Below are 23,203 nucleotides of genomic sequence, written 5' to 3'. Positions count from 1 at the left end.
AAGCTTTCTTTCCTATTCTATTTTCCCCTACTCCTTATAACATATATCACTTATTTATCTAGCTTACTGTCAGTCTCCCCTAATCGACAAAGTAGGAATTTTTGTCTGTTTTGCTCACTCTTGTACTTCCAATTCCCAGCAGAGAGTGTGGCACACAGTAGGAACCCACTGAATTTTGTGGAATGCATGAATTAATGAATAAGTGAGTAAATAAACAAACAAAAGAATGACTTCAGCTTGGGCTTTCACTGCATCTTTCCTGGTCTTCTAATGGTAGTCTTTACCTGCTGAAATCAACCCCGCATTCTTCCATCAGGAGTTTTCTTAACACAGGTTTGATACTATCACTTCTCTGTATAAGAATTGAAGTCGCTTTCACCTTGCCAGGGAAGACAGAACAATTCTCCAGAATGACATCAATAACTTTCATCATCAGAATATCCTTTTCTAACCTCATCTTTTTATATCCATTCTTACACCTTAGTCTATAGACTAGAGTCACCCAAATTTAAATAATTTATGGATCTTATTAAAAGGGAAAATATTTCTCAAGGACTCTCAAGGCCATATCCAAGGACTTCAGTTTAAGAAACATCAATTTAAGTAATTTATAGACGAATCAATATAAATATATTTTATTGCAGATTATTACTGGTAAAATGATTTTAATATCATAAGCAAAGTGAGAACAAAATCTTAAAATCTTTATATACCTTGCATCCCACAAGAATAAGTCCATGGACCCCAGTTGCAAACACTGCTACACACAAATGAAACTACCTACCCATCCCAGAAAAGGCCTCTGTTTTCTGCCTTCTATGGGCCTTCACTCCTGCTATTCCCCAATTTGGAATATCATTCCCCTAATGATGGTTCTCAAAATTCCATTTATCAAAAAAGGAAATATCATGAAAGACACTACTGAAAAACAGATGATAATCAGAAATTATTTTGAAAATTTATTCTCTAAGAAAATAGAAAATCTTAAAGATAAGATTTTTCCATTCTACCTAAATTGAATCAGGAAGACATGGAAAATTTAAACAGATCAATTTCAAACAATGAAACTGAAGAGACCATCAAAAGCCTACAAACCAAGAAAAGCCCAGGACCAGACGGTTTCTCAGCCAAGTTCTACGAGACCTTCAAAGAAGAACTAACATCAATCCTCCTCAAATTATTCCATGAAACAGAAAAGGAAGGAAACCTTCCAAACTTATTCTATGAAGCTAGTATCACCCTGATACCAAACCCAAACAAAAACACATTGAGGAAAAAAAAAAACTTCAGACCAATATCCCTGATGAACACAGATGCAAAAATTCTTCTTTTTTTTTTTTTTTTAAGAGAGAGAGAGAGAGAGAGGGGGAGGAGACAGGAGAGAGAGAGAGAGAGAGTGAGAGAGTGAGAGTTTTTTTTAATATTTATTTTTTATTTTTCGGCGGACACAACATCTTTGTTTTGTATGTTGTGCTGAGGATCGAACCCGGGCCGTATGCCAGGCGAGCGCGCTACCGCTTGAGCCACATCCCCAGCCCCCAAAAATTCTTAATAAAATACTAAAAAATTGCATACAAAGACATATTAAAAAGATTGTGCACTGTGATCAAGTGGGATTCATCCCAGGGATGCAAGGATGGTTCAACATACGGAAATTGGAAAACACAATTCATCACATCAATAGACTTAAAGACAAGAATCACACGATTATCCCAATAGATGCAGAAAAAGCATTTGACAAAATTCAGCATTCATTCATGATCGAAACAATAGAAAAACTAGGGATTGTAGGAACATACCTCAACATTGTAAAAGCTATATATGTTAAGCCCAAGGCCAACATCATTCTAAAGGAAGAAAAAAATTGAACACATTCCCTCTAAAAACTGGGATAAGACAGGGATGCTCTCTTTCACCACTTCTATTCAACACAGTCCTTGAAACTCTAGCCAGAGCAATTAGTCAGAAGAAAGAAATTAAAGGGATATTAACAGGAAAAGAAGAACTCAAACTAGCTCTATTTGCCAATGACATGATTCTATATTTAGAAGACCCAATAAACTCCACCAAAAAACTTCTAGAACTCATAAATGAATTCAGCAAGATAGCAGGATATAAAATCAACACCCATAAACCAATTGTGTTCCTATATATCAGTGATGAATCAAGTGAAAGAGAAATTAGGAAAACTACCCATTGACAATAGTCCCAAGGAAAATAAAATATTTGGGAATCAATCTAACAAAAAAGGTGAAATATCTCTACAATGAAAACTACAGAACACTAAAGAAAGAAATCGAAGAAAACTTTAGAAGATGGAAAGACCTCCCATGGTATTGGATAGGCAGAATTAACATTGTCAAAATAGCAATACTACCAAAAGCTCTAGATAGATTTAATGCAATTTCCTATTGAAATTCCAATGGTGTTCTTTATGAAAATAGAAAAAGCAGTCATGAAATTATTTTGGAAAAATAAGAGACCCAGATTAGCCAAAGCAACCTTAGCAAGAAAAGTGAAGCAGGAGGCATCATAACCAGACTTTAAGTTATACTACAGAGTTATAGTAACAAAACCAGCATGGTATTGGCACCAAAACAGACATGTAGATCAACGCAACAGAATAGAAGACACAGAGACAAACCCACATAAATACAGTTAGGTGATACTAGACAAAGGTGCCATAAACATACATTGAAGAAAAGAGAGCCTCTTCAACAAATGGTGCTGACAAAACTGGAAATCCATAAGTAGCAAAACGAAATTAAAACCCTGTCTCTCACCCCGTACAAAACTCAACTCAAAGTGGACTAAGAACCTCGGCATAAGACCAGAGACCCTGTGCCTGAGAGAAGAAAAAGTAGGTCCAAATCTCCATCATATCCACTTAGGAACCAATTTCCTTTACAAGACTCCTAAAGAGCAACAAGTAAAATCAAGAATCAATAAATGATATGGTATCAAACTAAAAAGCTTCTTCACAGAAAAGGAAACAATCAAGAATGTGAAGAGAGAATCTACAGAGTGGGAGAAAATCTTTGCCACCTGCACCTCAGATACAGCATTAATATCCAGGACATATAAAGAACACAAAAAACTTAACTCCAAAAGAGTAAATTACCAATTAATAAATGGGTAAAGGAACTGAACAGGCACTTCACATCAGAAATACAATTAGTCAACAAATCTATGAGAAAAACATTCACCATCTCTAGCAATTAGAGAAAAAAAAATTAAGACTACAGTGAGATTTCATATCAGTCCAGTCAGAATAGCAACTAAAGAACACAAGTAACAATACATGTTGGTGAATATGTGGGGGAAAAGATACATTCATACATTGCTGTTTGTAAACTGATGCAACCACTCTAGAAAACAGTATGGAGATTCTACAGAAAACTAGGGATGGAATCACCATTTGACCCAGTTATCCTACTCCTCAGCATATACCCAAAGAAGTTATAATCAGCATATTATAGTGATGCGGCCACATCAATGTTTCTAACAGCTCAATTCACAATAGCTAAGCTATGGAGCCAACCTAGGTGCTCTTCAACAGACGAATGGATAAAAAATTGTGGTATATATACACAATGGAATATTAATCAGCCATGAAGAAAAATGAAATTATGGCATTTGCTGGTAAATGAATGGACTTGGAGACTAATCGTGCTAAGTGAAATAAGCCAATCACCTACAACCAAAGGCCAAATGTTTTCTCTGATATGCAATGTTAAAACACAAAAAAGGGGTGGAGGGAAGAGAAGTTCATTGGATTAGACAAAGGGGAATGAAGGGGTGAGTAGATATAGAAAAGACAGTAGAATGAATCAGACATAACTTTCCTATGTTCATGTATGAATACACAACCAATATAACTCCACATCATGTACAGTTACAAGTAGGGGAAGTTATACTCCATGTATGTATAATATGTCAAAATACATTCTACTGTCATGTATAAACTAACAAGAACAAATTAAAAATAAATAAAAATTCTATTAATCATTCAATGCCTAGTTTGACTCCTTCAAAAAATCATCTTTCTGATACCCTCAGCTTTGTCTCATGGGGTAATTTTATACGTCTTCTATGGCTATATATATATATATATATATATATATATATCACATATTCTCATACAGAGTGTGTTCTATCATTTTATCATGGTTATTATAGTTTCAGAAGAGTATGAAAATTAACTTGTTCTTTTAGTTCCACAATAATTGGTATAGTGCCTTACATATGACAAGAAACTGAACAAATCATCACTTAGGGTAAAAAAAATAAATGCTTCTATAAAGTAACCCTCCACTGACCATAAAAATGTAACTGTTTATTAAAAGCTTACAATTAAACATATACTATGTGCTTATAATAAAAGATAAAAATGCAGGAAAATTTTTTAAAACTTAGAGGATTTACCGTCTTTTCAGCATTAAGTCTGATATAGGTATGCATCTTAGACCAGTTCCCAAAACCATAAGGAACGACGTCAGAAGCACAGTCACCCGGAGTCCTATAAATAAACCAAAACATCCATATTAGTCTCTATTTTCACTTAAGTAAATTCAAGGTTAAAAAGAAATATTTTTCTTACTGATGACTAATGTAATAAATATTATATTCTAGTATTATGACTCTTCTCTATAACCCTCAACATGAGAAAGGAATATAAACACAACCCTACATGCTGAAAATGAAATGATTTTAACTTTAATAGAAAACTGGAATGATTATATTAATGATAAAGCTCTTATTTTACAAAATGAATATATAGAATATTTTGTTCAGATATAATAGTAAAAATGTAGAAAATAATTTTAAAAGACTAGATATTTTAACTTTATATCTCCAATATAAAAATTCTAATTTTCAAATGTAAGGAGCTAATTAAAAAAACCCTCTATTATGTCCCTAAAGAGTATTTTAATGTGACAGATTATTACTATTTTTATTGGTGTACTGTGACTAGGTGTTTTTTGGGGTGGATGGGTACCGGGAATTGAATTCAGGGGCACTTGATCACTGAGCAACATTCTCAGCTCTATTTTCATTTTATTTAAAGACAGGATCCAACTGAGTTACCTAGGGCCTTGCTAAGTTGCTAAGGCTGGCTTTGACTCAAGAACTTGCCATGTTCCTGCCTCAGCCTTCCCAGCCGCTGGGATTCCAGGCATGTGCCACCAAGCCCAGATGCAATTAAGTTTTAATTTAATTAACTATATTAATTTAAATTTTCTCAAAAAAGTAACAACTGGCCAACTATATATTTTATCTAATAATCAGGACAAACTCATACTAATGCTTGTTATTGGGTAATAGAAAATAATCCCTTATGGGCTGGGGATGTGGCTCAAGCGGTAGTGCGCTCGCCTGGAATGCGCGCGGCGCTGGGTTCGATCCTCAGGCACCACATACAAATAAAGATGTTGTGTCCGCCGAAAACTAAACAATAAATATTTAAAAATTCTCTCTCTCTCTCTCTCTTAAAAAAAAGAAAATAATCCCTTAGGACTCTCTGATAAATACAATAACAGTTTTCTATTTTTTTTTAAATTTATCAGATGGTTTTCAGCTTAAAGGATAATGGTGTTAAAAAATAAAAAGCATGGCTTAGAACTTCAGAAAATAATATGCATCAGATAGTTTGGGCCTTTGCATTTCAAATATAATCAGTTACTTTTAAAATGTATGCCAATGTCAGTCATGTGGATAAAAGGGGCAAAAAAGAATATACAAATATGTTTGGTGTACAAACAAGGTAACCAGAAATAGACACAATACTGACAGGATAATATAATGGAACTCTGTCTTCCTACTGTTGGAATGCAATACATTTGTTAATACTGAATTAATATTATCTTACTGTTTGTGGCAGCCACACCACACAGGTGGCTCATAACAAGTCTGGGTACAGATGGTCACAACCTTCAATTTTTTTCCCAAATCCAGTTATCACCTTGAAACCATTTCATATGAACAATGAACCTAAATGATTAATGCAATGTTTGGTTTTTGCCAGAAAAAAAAATTTATTTTGGTAGAGAGTATGGGGTTAAACGTTTGGTTTTCACAAGGCTTCTTTAATTTTGAGTCAACAAAATTATAATTATACATATCAAACATAGCAAGGAAAATAAATTTGAGATCCGGATAGGCAGATACATGCTACACTAAGAATAATTTGTGATATCAACTGAGTTAACTTTATAATATTCTTATATAATCTGAATATTATAAATATAATTTGGCAGAAGGAATACCACAGATAATGTGCTTCTCTGCAACAAGTGATGCATACATATTGCTCATTTACTGCTTCTACTAACAAAGCATAGATTTTAAAACCACATTATAGCCACAGGAAATAGAGTGTAATTAATGAAAAGTACATACACAGTGATAAATATCCTAAAATTGCAAACATTGATCTTATAAGGTTATACCAAAAGGAATTTTATAGATTTGGGAGCCTAAAAAGCTTACATTGTACATAATGCTTATGTTTTCCTAAATATTTTGTAATTAAGGTAAGAGCCAGTAAACATGTAATGGAGCATTGTTTACAGCCATATGGTCCAAATAACCAAGATTTTCATCATTACTACTAAAGGCTAACACACTTTTTACTAAATTGTGCTTTTTAATCAAATGAATGACAATATAATAGCTACTATAAACTTTGAAGAATGAAGAAGTTGTGAAAAGCTGATTAAAACAATCTTACACAGCATGGAAGCTTTCTTGTTTAATTGTTGCCAAATGTTGCTTAATCTATCCCAGTTAGGTACCCAATCTTGAATGGAATGCTTTCTTCATGTTACTCATACTTGGACAAGGCATGAATGTAATTCCATGTAATCAAAAAGATGTCATCTCACCCAGGGACGAGAAGTTATAAGGACTCCAGCAAAACAGTAGACTGCACTGCTAATCATATAAAAGTATAGTATATACAATAGGTATAGTATATATAATATTACACACTGATAATAAATGGTTTATGTGTTCACTATTCGAAAAAAATAGTCATGTAGATCTTCTATATATAGGCAGATTTCAAAGGTCACAGTATTAGGATATGAATACAAATACCATGATGAAAAATATTATCAGAACAATTTCATTACACAAGAATAATTGAAAATAAAAATAAATCAATATGGCATCCAGACACAGCAGGAAGCTTCCTTTCAATAGATGAGATAGTTCCTTTTACTGGGTACCCACTAGATATAGAAGTGTAAATCTCCATAAAGGGTAAAGATAGGGATAGGAAAACACACACACACATATACACACACACACACACACACACACGAAGCAGGGAATAGTCAGCTGCTGCAACAAAGTTCACCTGGGAGGACCATCCTTGCCCAGGCTCCATAATTCCATCAGATGGAATGAAGACAAGCTCTTCTGCTCCTGACAATATTCTCTCCTCGCTCCCTACAATGTCACAGCCTTCCCACCCCAATTCACCTTGGAGAACATAAAGACTAATCACACTATATTGGACATAAGCACTCTAAAATGCACAGGCCATCCTTAACCCAGGATACGTTTCTGCATCCCTTAATCTGAACTCATCTCTACTACCCTCCAACTCCAGAAGCCTTTCCCCCATGCCTTCTGGAGGGCTCAGTCATTATCAGTATAATATGAACATTCCCAAGTTTGTCTCCAAATGGTATCTCCACCTTCTTATTTCTACTTAGGTCTCTTCTCTGCTTCCCAACCTCCCAATCACTGTTACTCTCTATCCCAAAATTTTCCAGTCTTTTTTGCTCTTATGCTTAAAAGATGTTTTTCTTCATCATTGGTTTTAAGCAATATGATTATGATGTGCTTTTATGTAGTTTCTTCATGTTTCTTCTGCTGGGATTTCTAGATATGAGAGGTTATAGTTATTATAAAGTACAGATATTTTTTTGCCACTATTACTTCAAAAAATCTCTGTTTTTTCCCCTATCACTCCATCTTGTTCTATGCCTTTCTCACTTACCTCTCGGCTTCTGGGGCTCCAATTATATGTATATTGGGCCACATAAAACTGCCCCACAGCTCACTATTGGTATGTTTTTTTGTTTGTTGCTAGTCTTTATTTATCTGTGTTCCACTCTGGATAGGTTCTGTTGCTAAACCTTCATACTCACAATGATCTTTTCTTCTGCAACATTGAATCTCCTGTTAAAACCTACATGATCAATTTAAAATTTTCATCTGTAGAAGTTTGATGTTGGAGACCCAACATGGTGGCTGGCGAGGAGGCAGCACTTTCAATACCTCCACAGTAACGGGATCAGAGAGACCCATTAATACACCTACATGCTACCTGCTGAGAAACTTCTAGCAAAATTCCGCTGAAAGGAGACCTGCTGGGAACTAGTAAGTTTATTGGAAGTGTCAGTTTGTCTTGGCCACGAGGCGCAGGGGCCCAGTCCCGCCGGCCGCCGCCGAAAGGCCGCTGCTAGCCCGGCGGCGAACGTTCAAACAGCCGCTGCCTGCCCGGGCCCCTGCCGGCCCGGCTCTGTAAACCGCCCCCGCGGTTTGGCGCTGCAAACGACCCCCCCAACCCCCTCAGGTGAACAGCTCCCGCCCCCCCCTCTGCGAACAGCCCCGACCGCCCGGCACTGCAAACAGCCCCGCCAGCACGGCGAACGGGATACCACCATGGCAGAGAACTGACGTCACGGGCGGAGGAGATAACTTCATTGAAACCAGCGCGACAGGTGTGTAATCCCCTAGCCATCTCTCTCCACACAGCGGGGAAACCTTAAGAGCCCCTCCCAGCTCTCCTGTGAGCTCCATAGCCAGACCGAGGGAATCAGGAGTGGCGCGGGACTCGCGGCGCTGAACTCCCGGCTACCGCTCCCACCAGTGCTGACAACTGAGGTCTCTTGCACCAGCTACCGGGGGCGTGGCTACTGGAGGGCAAGCAAATTCGCTGGGGGTTCTCAGCCCCAAGCTCTACAAACTTAGGGTCTGAGGGAGGCAAACATGGAGAGTGTGCCCAGGCGTTCATGAAAACAGGGCTCCCAGGAGCAACAGACCTGGCGTGTAGCCAGTATTGTGGTGAGCGTCACAGGTGAGCGGGGCCTGGCTTGAGGAAACACAAGAGAAGGCCCTAAGCACTCAGGATTGGAGACCCGCCCAGTCTGGGAGGAAGAGCTGCTGCACAGTGAATGGTTCCCACCTATTGAGAGGAGAAGCTTGGCCCAGTGGGCACAGCTCCACCTACTGGAAGAGAAGTTAATCGAACTCTATGACTGCACTTATTATTATTTTTTTTTTTCTTTTTCTTTCATTTTCATTTTTTTGTTGGTGTTGTTGTTCTTTAACTGTTTTTTAATGTTTTTAATTTTTTTTAAATTTTTTTATTTTATTATTAGTAGTATTATTTCTTTAAATTTTAATTTTCATTTTTTTATTATCTTTATTATTTAAAAAATTTTTTTTTTCTTTCTTTATTTTCTATTTTTTTTCTTTTGTCTTTTCATTTCTTTTCAATTTTCTTATTCCCCCTTCCTTGAATTCTACCTGCCTACTCTCATTCTCTTTAGTGACTTCTTCCCTTCCCTTCTAATATACTTCCTCCCAAGCATCAAATAAATTTATAAGAATAAACAGTAACTCAGCAGTCAAATAGAACAAGAAGTAACATGAGCAGCATAAAAAAGCAAGGAAGAAAAGGAGTACAAACAATGAAGGACAGCCTAAATATTCAGGAGGATCTAGAGTCATTAGAAAAATGGTCATAAAAGATCTCAAGGAATACCTTAGACAGATGGAATGGAACCTTAAAGAGGATACGAGACAGCAAATCCAAACAGTGAAAGAACACATTGAAAGTGAATTACATAAACAGATAAAAGAAAAAGTTAAGCATCTTTATCAAGAGATAGAGATTATAAAAAAAATCAAACAATAATTCTAGAAATGAAGGAAACGATAAACCAAATTAAAAACTCAATTGAGAATATCACTAACAGAATGGAGCAAGTAGAAGCCAGAACGTCAGATAATGAAGACAAAATATATCATCTTGAAAAGAGTCTAGCCAACTCAGAAAGGCTGGTAAAAAATCACGAGAAAAACATCCAAGTGATATGGGATAATATAAAAAAACCAAACTTACGAGTCATCGGGATAGAGGAAGGTACAGAGATTCAAACCAAGGGAATGAGTAACCTGCTGAATGAAATAATTACAGAAAACTTTCCAGAAATAAAAAAGGAAACGGATATACAAATTGTAGATGCATACAGGACACCGAGCACACAAAATCACAGTAGACCAACACCAAGACACATTGTTATGAAGATATCCAATATACAGAACAAAGAGAAAATATTAAAAGCTACAAGAGAAAGGAGGCAGATTACATTCAGGGGTAAACCAATAAGGTTAACAACGGATTTTTCATCACAGACGCTGAAAGCGAGAAGATCCTGGAACAACGTATTTCAAACACTGAAAGACAATGAATGCCAACCAAGAATTCTGTAAACCAGCAAAATTAAACTTCAGGTACGACAACGAAATAAAAATCTTTCATGATAAACAAAAGCTAAAAGAATTTGCAGCCAGAAAACCAGCATTGCAAAGCATCTTGAGCAAAACACTACACGAGGAAGAAATGAAAAACAATAACCAAAACCATCAGTGGGAAGTGCCTCTGTAAAGACAGAGGGCGGGGGGAAAGCTAATCATGGAGAAACAAACTAATTAAAAAAAAAAAAGAAGATAAATAATCAAACATGGCTGGAAGTACAAACCATATATCAATAGTAACTCTAAACGTTAATGGCTTAAACTCTCCAATAAAGCAATATAGGCTGGTAACATGGATTAAAAAAACAAATCCAATAATATGCTGCCTCCAGGAGACACATCTGATTGGAAAAGACATACACAGGCTGAAGGTGAAGGGTGGGAAAAAATATACCACGCACACGGTCCTCGTAAGCAAGCAGGGGTGGCCATCCTTATATCGAATAAAACCGACTTCAAGACTAAGTTAATCAAAAGGGACAAGGAAGGACATTAAATACTGTTAAAAGGAACCATTCACCAGCAAGACATAACAATTATCAATATTTATGCACCAAATAATGGTGCTGTGACATTCATAAAACAAATTCTCCTCAAGTTCAAGAATCAAATAGACCACAACACAATAATTATGGGTGACTTCAACACACCTCTCTCACCATTGGACAGATCCTCCAAACAAAAGTTGAATAAAGAAACTATAGAACTCAATATCACAATCAATAACCTTGACTTAACTGACATATATAGAATATATCAACCATCATCAAGTGGATATACTTTTTTCTCAGCAGTACATGGATCCTTCTCAAAAATAGACCATATATTATGCCATAGGGCAACCCTCAGTAAATATAAAGGGGTGGAGATAATACCATGCATTTTATCTGATCATAATGGAATGAAACTGGAAATCAATGATAAAAGAAGGAAGGAAAAATCCTACATCACATGGAAAATGAACAATATGTTACTGAATGATCAATGGGTTACAGAAGGCATAAAGGAGGAAATCAAAAAATTCTTAGAGATAAACAACAATTCAGACACAACATACCGGAATCTATGGGACACAATGAAAGCAGTTTTAAGAGGGAAATTCATCGCCTGGAGGTCATTCCTCAAAAAAAGGAAAAACCAACAAATAAATGAGCTCACACTTCATCTCAAAGCCCTAGAAAAGGAAGAGCAAAACAACAGCAAATGTAGCAGAAGGCAAGAAATAATTAAAATCAGAGCGGAAATCAACGAAATTGAAACAAAAGAAACTATTGAAAAAATTAACAAAACTAAAAGTTGGTTCTTTGAAAAAATAAATAAGATCAACAGACCCTTAGCCATGCTAACGAAGAGAAGAAGAGAGAGAACTCAAATTACTAACATACGGGATGAAAAAGGCAATATCACAACAGATGCTACAGAAATACAGAAGACAATTAGAAATTATTTTGAAAACCTATATTCCAATAAAATAGAAGATAGTGAAGACATTGATAAATTTCTTAAGTCATATGATTTGCCCAGACTGAGTCAGGAGGATATTCACAACTTAAACAGACCTATAACAATGGATGAAATAGAAGAAGCAATCAAAAGACTACCAACCAAGAAAAGCCCAGGACCAGATGGGTATACAGCGGAGTTTTACAAAACCTTTAAAGAAGAATTATTACCAACACTTTTCAAGTTATTTCAGGAAACAGAAAAAGAGGGAGCTCTGCCAAATTCATTCTATGAGGCCAACATCACCCTGATTCCGAAACCAGACAAAGACACCTCAAAGAAAGAAAACTACAGACCAATATCTCTGATGAACCTAGATGCAAAAATCCTCAATAAAATTCTGGTGAATCGGATACAAAGGCACATCAAAAAAACTGTGCACCATGATCAAGTAGGATTCATCCCTGGGATGCAAGGATGGTTCAATATACGGAAATCAATAAATGTTATACACCACATCAATAGACTTAAAGATAAGAACCATATGATCATCTCGATAGACGCAGAAAAAGCATTCGACAAAGTACAGCATCCCTTTATGTTCAAAACATTAGAAAAACTAGGGATAACAGGAACTTACCTCGACATTGTAAAAGCTATCTATGCTAAGCCTTAGGCTAGCATCATTCTGAATGGAGAAAAATTGAAGGCATTCCCTCTAAAATCTGGAACAAGACAGGGATGCCCTCTATCACCACTTCTATTCAATATAGTTCTCGAAACACTGGCCAGAGCAATTAGACAGACAAAAGAAATTAAAGGCATAAAATTAGGAAAAGAAGAACTTAAATTATCACTATTTGCAGATGACATGATTCTATACCTAGAAGACCCAAAAAGGTCTACAAAAAAACTACTAGAACTAATAAATGAATTCAGCAAAGTGGCAGGATATAAAATCAACACGCATAAATCAAAGGCATTTCTGTATATCAGCGACAAAACTTCTGAAACGGAAATGAGGAAAAACACTCCATTCACAATATCCTCAAAAAAAATAAAATACTTGGGAATCAACCTAACAAAAGAGGTGAAAGATCTATACAATGAAAACTACAGAACCCTAAAAAGAGAAGTAGAAGAAGATCTTAGAAGATGGAAAAATATACCCTGTTCATGGATAGGCAGAACTAACATCATCAAAATGGCGATATTACCAAAAGTTCTTTATAGGTTTAATGCAATGCCAATCAAAATCCCAACAGCATTTCTTGTAGAAATAGATAAAGCAATCATGAAATTCATATGGAAAAATAAAAGACCCAGAATAGCAAAAGCAATTCTAAGCAGGAAGTGTGAATCAGGCGGTATAGCGATACCAGATTTCAAACTATATTACAGAGCAATAGTAACAAAAACAGCATGGTACTGGTACCAAAACAGGCGGGTGGACCAATGGTACAGAATAGAGGACACAGAGACTAATCCACAAAGCTACAACTATCTTATATTTGATAAAGGAGCTAAAAGCATGCAATGGAGGGAGGATAGCATCTTCAACAAATGGTGCTGGGAAAACTGGAAATTCATATGCAACAAAATGAAACTGAATCCCCTCCTCTCGCCATGCACAAAAGTTAACTCAAAGTGGATCAAGGAGCTAGATATCAAATCAGAGACTCTGCGTCTGATAGAAGAAAAAGTTGGCTCCGATCTACATATTGTGGGGTCGGGCTCCAAATTCCTTAATAGGACACCCAAAGCACAAGAGTTAATAACAAGAATCAACAAATGGGACTTACTTAAACTGAAAAGTTTTTTCTCAGCAAGAGAAACAATAAGAGAGGTAAATAGGGAGCCTACATCATGGGAACAAATTTTACTCCTCACACTTCAGATAGAGCCCTAATATCCAGAGTATACAAAGAACTCAAAAAATTAGACAATAAGATAACAAATAACCCAATCAACAAATGGGCCAAGGACCTGAACAGACACTTCTCAGAGGAGGACATACAATCAATCAACAAGTACATGAAAAAATGCTCACCATCTCTAGCAGTCAGAGAAATGCAAATCAAAACCACCCTAAGATACCATCTCACTCCAGTAAGATTGGCAGCCATTATGAAGTCAAACAACAACAAGTGCTGGAGAGGATGTGGGGGAAAGGGTACTCTTGTACATTGCTGGTGGGACTGCAAACTGGTGCGGCCAATTTGGAAAGCAGTATGGAGATTTCTGGGAAAGCTGGGAATGGAACCACCATTTGACCCAGCTATTGCCCTTCTCGGACTATTTCCTGAAGACCTTAAAAGAGTGTACTACAGGGATACTGCCACATCGATGTTCATAGCAGCACAATTCACAATTGCTAGACTGTGGAACCAACCCAGATGCCCTTCAATAGATGAATGGATAAAAAAATGTGGCATTTATACACCATGGAGCATTACGCAGCACTAAAAAATGACAAAATCATGGAATTTGCAGGGAAATGGAAGGCACTAGAGCAGATTATGCTTAGTGAAGCTAGCCAATCCCTAAAAAACAAATACCAAATGTCTTCTTTGATATAATGAGAGCAACTAAGAACAGAGCAGGGAGGAAGAGCAGGAAGAAAAGATTAACATTAAACAGAGACATGAGGTGGGAGGGAAAGGGAGAGAAAAGGGAAATTGCATGGTAATGGAGGGAGACCCTCATTGTTATACAAAATTACATATAAGAGGTTGTGAGGGGAATGGGAAAATAAACAAGGAGAGAAATGAATTACAGTAGATGGGGTAGAGAGAGAAGATGGGAGGGGAGGGGAGGAGGGATAGTTGAGGATAGGAAAGGTAGCAGAATACAACAGTTACTAACAGGGCATTATGTAAAAATGTGGATGTGTAACCAATGTGATTCTGCAATCTGTATTTGGGGTAAAATTGGAAGTTCATAACCAACTTGAATCTAATGCATGAAATATGATATGTCAAGAGCTTTGTAATGTTTTGAACAACCAATAAAAAAAAGAAGTTTGATGTTGATCTTTTTATGTTTTATTTTCACATTTTTGGCAATACTGGGGACTGAACCCAGTCACTCTACCACTGAACTATATCCCCAGCTTTTTATTTTAAAAATTTGAGACAGGGTCTTGCTCAGTTATCCAGGCTGGCCTCAAACTTGAAATCCTCTTGTCTCAGCCTCCCAAGTAGCTGGGATTACAGGTGTGCACCACCAAGCACATCTCTTCCTAGGTTTTCTATGTCTCTTCTCATCATGCTCAAGCCTTCTTCAATCTTCTACTTACAGAGGTTTTTTCCATTCTGACCCTTGGGAATATGAACTGTTCCCAGCCACATGTGAATTTTGGGAACTGTTCTGCCTGCTCCTTTTAAGTGGTTCTTTCTCCAATCTTGGGTAGTTTCCTCACATGTACCTATGCTCACTCCCTACAGACCCACAACTTTCTCTGAGGATTCTTCCTCTCTGGGACTCTGTCCCAAGACTCCAGTTACACTGGCCTTTTCCAATTCTCAACTCTTTCTCCTCAACTTAAGAAAACTGCTGGGTTTTGTCTGGTATCCCATTTCTCTGTTGCTACCTGGAAATTCTATCTAGGTAGCAGAATGAAGCAATGGTAGGGATCATCGTTCTGCCTTCTCCATTGTCCAGTGTCTGAGAACCATCATTTCATTCATTCATATATATATGTTTTAGCTGCTTAAGATGAAAGGATAAATTCAGCTCATATTTCTCCCTCATGGCCTACTCTGTGTGTAATCACAGCCATTACTCTGTGCTGTAGACAATTGGTGGTCTGTAGACAATCACCACCAAACACCTGCCTCCAGGTCACTCACCCCCACTGCTTAAAGATATCTTGGCTCATTATTACTCCTTGGGACACCACACTTTCATAAATCTGTTGATTTCAATACCCACTGATGGATTTTTCAATATCCTGACCTCTTATTCCATGACCATGTCCAATCTACTTTGGTTGTCCACAACTTTCAATTACACTCTGACCATATATTTACCATAATTGCATCTACAATATAATCTCAATCACAAGCATCCCATTCTTCAACCATCTTCCTCTTCTTCCCACTCATTCCCTCTCATATACTAATATGATAATGATTTTTAAAAATTTTTTATTTATTTGTTCTAATCAGTTATACATTATAGCTGAATGCTCTTCAATTGATTGTACACAAATGGAGTACAATTTTTCACTCCTCTTGTTGTACACAAAGTAGAGTCACACCATTTGTGCAATCATACACGTACCTAGGGTAATGATGTCTGTTTCATTCTACCATCTTTGCTATCCTCATGCCGCCTCCCCTCCCCTTTGGCCAATCCAAAGTTTCTCCACTCATCCCATGACCCCCCATTATGGATTAGCATCCACTTATCAGAGAGAACATTTGACCTTTGGTTTTTTGGAATTGGCTTACTTCTCTTAGCATGATATTTATTCTCTAACTCCATCCATTTGCCTGCAAATGACATAATTTTATTCTCTTTTATTGCTGAGTAATATTACATTGTTTATATATACCAGTTTCTTTATCCATTCATCTACTGAAGGGCATCTAGATTGGTTCTACAGTTTAGCTATTGTGCATTGAGCTGCTATGAACTTTGATGTGGCTACATCACTGTAATATGCTGTTTTTACGTCCTTTGAGTATAGACCAAGGAGTGGGCTAGCTGGGTCAAATGGTGGTTCCATTCCAAGTTTTTTTTAAGGAATTTCCATACTACTTTCCAGATTGGTTGCACCAATTTGCAGTCCCACCAGCAATGTATGAGTGTGCCTTTCCCCCCCGCCACATCCTTGCCAACACTGATTGTTGATAGTATTCCTGATAACTGCCATTCTGACTGGAGTGAGATGAAATCTTAGCGTGGTTTCGATTTGCATTTCTCTAATTAGAGATGTTGAACATTTTTTATATATTTGTTGACTGATTGCATATCTTCTTCTGAGAAGATCTGTTCAGTCTTTAGCCCATTAATTGATTTGATTGGGTTGTTTGTTTTATTGATGTTAAATTTTTTGAGTTCTTTATATATCCTGAGATTAATGCTGTATTTGATGTGCGTATGGTAAAAATTTGCTCATATACTTTAGGCTCTCCACCTCATTGATTGTTTCTTTTGCTGAGAAGAAGCTTTGTAGTTTGATGCATTCCATTTATTGATTCTTAATTTTTTTTCTTATGCTATAGGAGTCTTGTTAAGAAAGTTGGGGTCTACTCCGACATGATGAAGATTTGGGCCTACTTTTTCCTCTAGTAGGCATAGGGTCTCTGGTCTAATGCCTAGCTCCTTGATACACTTTGAGTTGAGTTTTGTGCATGGAGAGAGATAGGGGTCGAATTTCATTTTGCTACATATGGACTTCCAGTTTTCTCAGCGCCGTTTGTTAAAGAGGCTCTCTTTTCTCCAATGCATGTTTGTGGCACCTTTGTCTAGTATGAGATGACTGTATTTATGTGGGTTTGTCTCTGTGTCTTCTATTCTGTTGCATTGATCTACATGTCTGTTTTGGTGCCAATACCATGCTGGGGTTTTTTTGTTTTTTTGTTTTTTACTATAGCTCTGTAGTATAACTTAAAGGCTGGTTGTAATGCCTCTTGCTTCACTTTCCTTGCTAAGGATTGCTTTGGTTAATCTGGACCTCTTATTTTTCCAAATGAATTTCATGATTGCTTTTTCTATTTCTATGAGGTATGACATTGGGATTTTAATTGGTATCACATTGAATCTGTATAGCACTCTTGGTAGCACTGCCATTTTGACAATGTTAATTCCTCCTATCCCAGAGTATGGGAGATCTTTCCATCTTCTAAGGTCTTCTTCAATTTCCTTCTTTAGTTTTCCTTACAGAGGTCTTTCACCTCTTTTGTTAAATTGACTCCCAAGTGACAATGATTTTTTTACTCTAATAAGGAATGACAATTTTAGAGCCTACAACTTTATCTCATTCATATCATTCCTTGCTAATCCTATTCACCTGGTAAAACTGCAACTCTAGTTAAATCTCTCTTTATGTCTTTGCCAACTCTGCCCATGCCTGCACTTGCCCAACAGAACAGGTTGGAGGAAAACACACAACCACGATAACTGGTCTCACTTCAAATTAATCACCAATCACCAAGCCCTCAGTGCTGCCAAATAATCCTGCTACAATTTCCCAGTCCACATGTTCCCCACTTTCCTAGAAAACAGTTCCATAAATTATTCTGTCTCCAAGAAATACTCCCCTATGCTTACTCATCAGGTGATAATTTTGTTTCCATTTTTCTGAGGCATATAAGCAAAATCAACATCTACAAGCTTCTACCAACCACCATCTGCATCTGTATCTATATACTTAGTATCTTCTGTTACTACTGAAGAATTAGCTGTTAATGCTTCTGAGGTCAATTTGTTTACCTGTACTCTACAAGACTGCATCTCATCTTGTTTACTCAAGGACACAGCTACAGCAATTCCACTCTGTCTCTCCAGCACCATCAATTTTCCCCTGAATCCATTAGAATACCACATTATAGAGATAGGCTTAAATATCTCTTAACTTAAAAAAAGAAAAAATAAAAAAAACAAAAACCCCCGGTAGCACATTTTCTCTGACTCCAGTCCCATTTTTCTCTGTTGCCCTTCAAGGCATAACTTCTCGAAAGAAGCATCTACACTCACCATCTCCAATTCCTCTCCTCCCATTTTATCTTGAACTTACCCCACCACTCCAGTGAGATTATTCTTTTAAAGGACACCAAATATTTCCATGCTGCTAACTCCAATGTTCTATTCTCAATCCTCCCTAGCTTGTTCTTTTTTACTTGCACAACTTCTAAATACTGGAATGCTCCAGGGTTCAGTCCTCACCTCTTCAGAAGCTACATTTCTCTCACAGGTGATCCCACCCAGCCTCAAGACTTTAAATAGTATTCCATCTGACAAAGACTATAGTTTCAGGGATCATTTCTATAGTTAGTTACATCTGACAAGTCCCAAAATTACTGTGCAGGTGTCTCCCCTGAATTCCATACTTGTATATCCAACCAACATTTTAATCAGTCTTCTTAGATATCTAATAGGCATTTCCAACTCCTAATCTCCATGCCATCTGCCTCCCAACTGTTCCTTCCACAATCTTGACCTCAGTAAATCAAAGCTCTATTCTCCAAATTACTAATAAGGTTGAAAAACATTACAGACTCCTCTCCTTCCTTCACACTCTACAACAGACCCATTAACAACACTTTTGAGTTTACTTTCAACATCTATATACAAACTAACCACTTCTCAAATCCTCCATTGCCATAACCTGAAGGAAGCCACCATCTCCACTAGCCTAACAGGTCTCCCTGCTCTGGCTCACATTCTTAAGACAATGGTAGAGTCATCATTTTGGTCTCAGAGCCTTTCAATGGTGAGCCCTTCCCACTCCTTAATGGCCCAGGGCCTTCCCGTGGCTTTCAAGGCCCTGCCTGAGCCAGTTTCCCATTCCCTCAGGGATCCTCTTACCCTGTTTCTTTCAAGGGCTCTGCTCCAGTCTCATTGTTTATTCTAGGAAATGCCAAACAAGTTTAGGACCTTTTGTCTTTGCTATTACCTTTTCCCCAAACAGTCTTATCCTGGAATCTACAAGGCTGGCTTCCTTTTTCCCTCAAGTATCTACTCAAATATTGTTACTAAGTGAGGCTTTCCCTGACACCCTCTGCAAAATATAACACCACCTGATCATGTTCCCTTCATTCTTTTTTTTTTTTTTTTGGGGGGGGCAGGGGGAGGTACCAGGCATTAAACTCAGGGGCACTTGACCATGAGCCACATCCCCAGCCCTATTTTGTATTTTATTTAGAGACAGGGTCTCATTGAGTTGCTTAGCCCCTCGCTTTTGCTGAGGCTGGCTTTGAACTTGCAATCCTCCTGCCTCAACCTCCTCAGCTGCTGGGATTATGGGCATGTGCCACAGCATTGGCTCCCTTCATTCTTTAACCTGTTTTTATTTTTTCCAAATCATATATTAACCTCTGACATACTAAATATTGAATTTTAAAATTTGCTTCCTGGATCTTCTCACTAGATGTAGACTCTACCCCAGTGCTTTGCATACATTTTATTGTTATCTTCTTGAAGCTTTCTTCTCTTGGTTTCTAGGTCACATTTGCTTTCACTCTCCTATTATCTCACTAGCTAGTTCTTTTCTGTTTCATGCTGGTAAATAAAAAGGGGAGGGAAGGTGTAACATACATCTTAGGAAGATAAAAGGTCTTCTATGCTAAGCTGGGTGGGACCTGTTGCAGCATGATCACCCGACAACCATTTACTTTCTAGGGAGCAAGATATTTAGCACCCAGTGAAAGCTCAGAACTTGTGTTCTGTGTGTACAGATGAGACACCTGCAGTATAACAGCCAATGTATGAAAATACATTACCTTTGTCCTACTAGAAAGAAAAATTACTTCCTTACAGAATTTTCAAATTTATCTTTTATTGCTTTGACCAATGGAAAAAATAAAATTGAGGGATGGGATTGTAGGTCAGTGGTAGAGCGCTTGCCTTGCATGTGTGAGGTACTGACTTCGATCTTCAGCACCACATAAAAATAAAATAAATAAAATAAAGATATTGTGTCCATCTACAACTAAAATAAAAAATAAAATATAAAATTGATTTCACCATATAGTTATAAGAACTACGAATGAATTTCTAAAATGATTTATTTTATGAAATGATTAGGTAGCTTCTAATATATCTGGTCATGAATAATAGATAAAATTATAATAAGAACGGGGAAAATTAACATTTTTCTACCACAAAAACAAGGTTGACTAAATTTAAAGAATATTGAAAAGTGTTCCTGATGAAAAGAAACAGCATTTTCCCCCATTAAACAAAAATTATGTTTTGGACTGAGCTTCTATACTATGATCCAACAGGTCAGACCACCAAACCAAAATGGAGTCCCTTAAGCTAAATAATCAAATGGAAACTTTAAGAATGTTATTAAAAACAGGCTAGTTTTTCCTGAAAATAGATTTTAGTTTACATGAGTCAGTATAATAAGGAAGTCACCCTTATTTTGACCTTTACTAAAAAGTGAATAGCAGTAATCTGACATTAACCAATCAGGTTTTTTTTCCTATTATTTTTGTTTCCTTGTTACACCTTATAAAACCAACTCTACCCAAGGTACAGTGGTGCTTGTCTGTAATCTCAATGATTCAAGAGGCTGAGGGAGGAGGATTGCAAGTTTGAGGCCAGGCTTGGCAACCCAGTAAGACTGTGTCTCAAAATTAAAAAGAAAAAGGGTTGGGGATATAACTCAGTGGTGAAGTGCCCTTAGGTTCAATTTCTGGTACCAAACAAACACCACACACACTTACTCTTTTGCTTTTTTCCAAGGAGAACTTTTATTCTATTTTGTAGAATGGAAGCTGTCCAATTCATTAATCACAAATAAACTCCTATTCTACCTATAATTAAATTAGTTGCAATCTTGTCTTTTGACACTTCTAAATGTTGTTCTTGGCTAAACTTTTAAGGAATGAACAAAGAATTGTCAGATTAGAGAAAAATATAAGTAGAAATAACAACTTAATATGTTCAACATGCAAACCTAGACTATATCTTAGACTAGGGAAAAAAAATTGGAAAAATTGATGAAGTCCAAATAAAGTCTATAATTTCATTAAAAAGCAAGCAAGCAAACAAACAAAAACCACCAAAACAGAATATCTCCATTCAGAACATGAAATCCTTTCTCAGCATTTTGCGCATATCTTCTGTGTTAGTATCTACTCAACCTGAAAGTTCTATACCAGTCAAGACACACCCTTCCAAGACTGAATAACTTTTATTGTTAGAAGGTTCTTCCTTGTATTTTGTGGTGTCACATTCCTTATAACTTAATGCACTTCAGTTCTTCATTCAAGAACTATATATATTATAGTCTAAATCCTCTTTTACTTGACCATCACATATTCTACATTCTGCCTCAAGTTTCTTTTTCAAACTTAACATATTCTGTTCCCTTCTATGATTTTTACCCAAACATAATTTTTTGGGGGGGTAAGTTTTGGTTTTTTTCCAACCATGGTTTTTACAACCATTATCATTACTGTCACACATTTTTAAAATCTGGTTTGTCAAATGACCTTAAATATCAATGCTCAAAACCAAACATTAGTATAGAGAATTTCAAACCATTTATCTTCTTGTTCTGGACACTATGCTCTGTGCCCAAAACTGTCCTCCTCTTTTAGCAGTTATATCACATTATTGGTTGTGAATGAATTCTCAAATCAACAGTTCCATAGTCTTTTCTATATAGAATATTCCAATGAAGGAACTGTCAGGATGGGAGACCATCACCCTATTCTAGTCTCTTAATAACAAATAATTTGAATGCTAACTATGTGCCAGACAATTGCAATTCTATGTCTACCTGTGCTTGACTTTTGATGATCTGAATGTTTGTATCTCCCTCAGTCCATATGCTGAAATCCTAACCACCACAATCATGGAATTAGGAGGAGGAATTTTGGGAGTTGATTATGTTATGAGGGAAGAGTCCTTATGAATAAGAGTAATGCTTTTATGAAAGTGATCCCAGAGAGATTACTGGCTTTTTCCCCCAGGAGACATTACAAAGAAAAGACCACTGTGCAGGAAGTAAGTCTAACCAGACATGGATTCTGCCCAGGCCTTCATCTTGGCTTTCCAATCATCCAGAACTGTTAGAAATAAATTTCTGGGGTTGGGGTTGTAGCTCAGTGGTACAGCGCTTGCCTAGCATGTGTGAGGCACTGGGCTCGATCACTGGCACCACATTAAAAAAATAAAATAAAAAAAAATAAAGATATTGTCCATCTACAACTAAAAAAAAATAAAAATAAAAAAGAAATAAATTTCTGTTGTTTATTAGGCACCAAATTGATAGCATTTTGTTATAATGGCCCCAGTGGACTAAGACAATGTTCCAAATCTTATCAAAGAACTAATTTCATAAATACTTATAAAAGGCTGAACTAACAGAAATTATACAAAGTAATCCCATATCATTATCCAACTAATAAACCTAAAGTCTTGTACAACAGCCTCTTGAGGGTAAATTATCGCTATAAATCTATTTGCCCATACTTATGTGGGATTATTCAATGTTTTCTCAGTCCTGTGAACTTTTATT

General features: G+C 36.8%; 1 protein-coding gene across 2 annotated transcripts in view; it reads right to left on the bottom strand.

Moving 5' to 3' along the window:
• Positions 1–23,203, bottom strand: part of Slc49a4 (solute carrier family 49 member 4) — a 137,314-nt gene that overhangs the window by 112,949 nt on the left and 1,162 nt on the right. For both annotated transcript variants that reach the window (XM_058583498.1, XM_046457926.2), the window contains exon 2: positions 4,426–4,519. In XM_058583498.1, the coding sequence (XP_058439481.1) occupies positions 4,426–4,519 (94 nt within the window). The remainder of the gene's footprint in view (positions 1–4,425; positions 4,520–23,203) is intronic.

The sequence above is a fragment of the Marmota monax genome, unplaced genomic scaffold (genome assembly GCF_021218885.2).
Source record: "Marmota monax isolate L192 unplaced genomic scaffold, Marmota_monax_Labrador192_F-V1.1 WCK01_AAM20220418_F8-fsc00052, whole genome shotgun sequence".
Classification (NCBI taxonomy): domain Eukaryota; kingdom Metazoa; phylum Chordata; class Mammalia; order Rodentia; family Sciuridae; genus Marmota; species Marmota monax.
This window is presented reverse-complemented; position numbering and strand designations above follow the sequence as displayed.